Source organism: Olea europaea, chromosome 18 (assembly GCF_002742605.1).
Source record: "Olea europaea var. sylvestris chromosome 18, O_europaea_v1, whole genome shotgun sequence".
NCBI lineage: Eukaryota > Viridiplantae > Streptophyta > Magnoliopsida > Lamiales > Oleaceae > Olea > Olea europaea.
Genome location: NC_036254.1, coordinates 29,004,281 through 29,008,206, shown reverse-complemented (window position 1 = coordinate 29,008,206; position 3,926 = coordinate 29,004,281). Strand labels below are relative to the sequence as shown.

Below are 3,926 nucleotides of genomic sequence, written 5' to 3'. Positions count from 1 at the left end.
ATTTAAATAATTTTGATTGACTAACTACAAGCTGTTAAGCATCTAGATAAAGATCAAGATGGCATGAATCGAATCTGAACTAACAATAAATGTCAAGTTGTTTAGATAATTTTGATCCTCTAAGTGCTCATCAACCTCTAGCATCTAGTCATCCACTGATCCACGCGATGATTAAGACGATGATATTATTATTCTCATGCCACGTGAATTGTCTAAATTCAGGATGCTTTAGTTGATGCAGAGGAAATGAGATAAACCACCTTCATCAATATTTCAACCAAGAATATGGTCGAATATACGGACAAATGAGGAAACCATCGGGATAAAAGCTAATTGATATAAGTAAAGAAATAAACTAAAATAGACAGAAAGCAATAAAAAGTAGGATACGATCAGGCTTTTATGATAAGCCATGGGATCTGCATTTGCGTGGTTTTGTTTTCATGAATTGATCAATCAATTATTAGAATGTCCCGAATCAATAGACTCTCCATAATTGACTTTCGCCTTGCCAGTTGCCAAGCTATGATTGAGTTAAATTTGAAAATTGGTGCTTCATTGGGAATGACCATATCCATGGAGATTGTGTTTTGTCCATAGTTGAAAACGACGGTTTGATTGGATTGTGATCGATTCTCGACCAGTTTGATTGCATGTCACTTGTGCTGGATCAGGCCTAGGGTTGGTTCACATTCTCGAATCGAATAGGTCAGTCTGGTTCAGTCCGAATTTTATAACATTGGTTGTACAGAAAAGAAAGATAAGATAAATAATGCTACTAAAAGAGCATCTCCAATGGGTGTGTGGATTGAGAAAAAAAAGTATCACATCGGCAAATGAAAATTGTCTACAACACCGCCAATTGGCATCATCGATGTCCCTTTATTTCCAATGAGTGTGTGGATTGGGAAAAAAAATAGTATGTTTGCTGAGTCAGGCTGTCTTGCATACTCTCCAGAAGAACCCACCGTCACCGGAGATAGTCAAAGGGTAATTAATTGTCCACCAGATGCCAGAGTTGATCAATCTTCTGTAGCCACATTATCCGTATTTTTCAAACCCGTCTTACAGGAATTAACTGGTTGAGGGGATGCATTTGAATCTCCATTGCAGTTGGGCTTTGGTTGCTTCAAATTCGTGGTAGTAGCTATTTTCTGGAGCATTGTTTTCTCCTTCGAATAATGTGAAGATATTTACACTGGCACATTACCGGAACGGATTTGAAAGGATGATTTTACTAAGTACCCGAGTTCGAGTTCAATCTTAAGAAACCATCACCTTCAGTAGCATCTGAACTACACCCAGCATTGGCTAGAAAAGTAGTACAGAACCTCAAAACTTTATTTGATGGTCTTTCATTGAGCAGATCTCTTCAGACGAGTACTTTATAATTTCATACAAGTCTTCGTGAATGTGAGCATCAGCATATTCAAATTCTAGATTTGGAAGGATGGAATATCAACTTCCAGCAGCAATAACGATTAGCACATGATCCTCGTTTTCATTTTTCTCCTTGATCTCTTTGATTTCTGCTACAAAGGATGTCAATTAAAAGCAAGAAAAGATATGTGAGAACCAGAAGATGCATGAAAACACCCTAGATCCTTGGTAACAACAAAATACCATGTTAGTTTTGGTAATATCCTCTCTCTTCATACCTATTCTAGCGAAATAGTATTACTCTTAAGCTGTATGGTCTGCAAAAGCATAACTTCCAGGATAAAGTAACAACTAAAAGAGGCATGCGCCTACCAGATTCAGAGAAAAGATGCAACTAAAGATGTTATAACCTCAATGCTCAACTTATATTTTGTGATAAATTTAATGATGCTCATTTCTAGAAGAATCTAGAATTACTTGCCTAGAATATCCTAGAATTCCTTGGTAAGCAAGTATAATAAAAAATTAGAATTGTCTAGATTCCACTAGAGTAACTTGGACACCAAAAAACCTTGTATAGGTTAGACACTTGTAGAATTCTCTAGAAGATATGATAAGAGTCTATAAATAAGGCATGATCCCTCATTTGTTAGTAAGAAAAAAGAAGCTAGACAAAGCTCAAGCTATTGTAAGCTATCATCATTCTAATAAAATTCCTTTCTCCTACCCACTTTGTCCACCAAATTACTTTCTACCAAAATCTTCCAAACTATTAACTTTCAATAAAAAGCCAACTATTTTTTTACCTCCAAAATTATTCCATACAAAACATCCTCAATCATCCTATCTCATCACTACAACAACACAAAAACTATCAGTGCTATTAGAGCCACGTTCGATTGATATTGGGCGTACGCATATATAATGGCAGAGGCTTTCCGCTCATCAATTCCTATCCCAACATTTAATGGGGATAACTATGATTTTTGGTCTATCAAAATGAAGACCTACTTTTGTGCTCAAAATTTATGGGATGTCGTCAACGATGGGTATACTAACCCAGATGACATTTCCACTTTAACTTCCGCACAAAAGAAGGAACTTAAGGAGAATCATCAAAAAGATTCTCTAGCATTACTTTCTCTACAAATGAGCTTGACGAATACATATTTTCCAAGAATTATGGGAGTCAAAACAGCGAAAGAAGTATGGGATAAGTTGAAGGAGGAGTTCTATGGCAGTAACAAGGTACGTACTTGCCGCCTTCAAACTCTAAGAAGGAATTTTGAAAATCTAAAAATGAAAGAGTCGGAAACCGCAAAAGATTATTATTCAAGAATAGATGAAATAGTAAATCAACTAAAGTCTTATGGTGATGATGTTCCCGAAAAGAAGGTCGTTGGAAAAATTTTAATTACTTGCACAGAAAAATATGATCCAATTATTGCAGCTATTGAGGAATCCAAGGATATAAATGAATTAACAGCTGCAGAATTAATGGGATCATTAGAAGCTCATGAAAAAAGATTAGAAAGGCGCTATGAAATGGAAATAGAAAACGCTTTTCAATCGAAACTTAATATGCGGTTTCAAAAATCTAAAGAAGGTGGGAGAAAATTTAAAGAGAATTCGAAAAATAAAGAAATTCAAGGAAAAGAAGTTGATAAAAGCGACAAGTATTCTTCATGCAGTATTTGTAAAAGAAAAGGTCATCAAGAGAAAGATTGTTGGTTTAAAGGTAAACCACAGTGTCGTAACTGTCGAAATTTGGACATGAAGAGAAATTTTGTCGCCTTAAACAAAATAATCAAGCTAATTTCTCTGAAAAAAAGGAGACAGAAGGAAATCTATTTTATGCCTCCAAGAAGAATGTCTCTGAAAAGAAATTAGATACGTGGTATCTAGATAGTGGCTGCAGTAATCACATGACGAAGGATGAAATTATTTTCTACAGTCTCGATAAAATAAATACAAAAATAAAAATTGGCAATGGAAATTTTATAGAGGCTACAGGTAAAGGTACTATTGTCGTTGATACAAAAAAGGGCAAGAGATACATTAATGAAGTTCTCTTAGTCCCTACAATAGATCAAAATCTACTAAGTGTAGGTCAGATGATGGAGAAATGATACAGTATACATTTTGAAGGAAATTATTGTACAATTTATGATAAGAAAGATAAACATCTGGTAATTGCAAACGTCAAAAAGCGGGAGAACAGATATTTTCCAATCCAATGGAGATATGCAGACAATGCGGCAATGGCGGTGCAAGTAGACGAGTCATGGTTGTGGCATAAAAGATTTGGACATTTCCACTTCCATGGGTTAAAGATTTTGAAGCAAAAGAGCATGATGAGAGACTTACCAGTCATAAAAGAAATTTGCGAAGGATGCTTGAGCGGGAAACATCACCATCAACCATTTCCATCTAGAAAAGCATGGAGAGCCAAAAAGCCTTTGGAGTTGATACATACGGATGTATGTGGCTCGATGCGTACTCCATCACATAACCAAAACAGGTACTTCATTCTATTCATAGATGAC

The 3,926-nt window shown here is 35.6% G+C and overlaps 1 protein-coding gene across 1 annotated transcript; it reads left to right on the top strand.

The window, feature by feature from the left end:
• The first annotated feature begins 2,304 nt into the window (after nt 1-2,304).
• LOC111366977 lies at nt 2,305-3,509 on the top strand. Its single transcript, XM_022987654.1, has 3 exons — nt 2,305-2,986; nt 3,072-3,118; nt 3,213-3,509. Exons 1-3 carry the CDS (start codon nt 2,305-2,307, stop codon nt 3,507-3,509), a joined length of 1,026 nt encoding a protein of 341 aa, XP_022843422.1.
• Nucleotides 3,510-3,926: the final 417 nt, after the last annotated feature.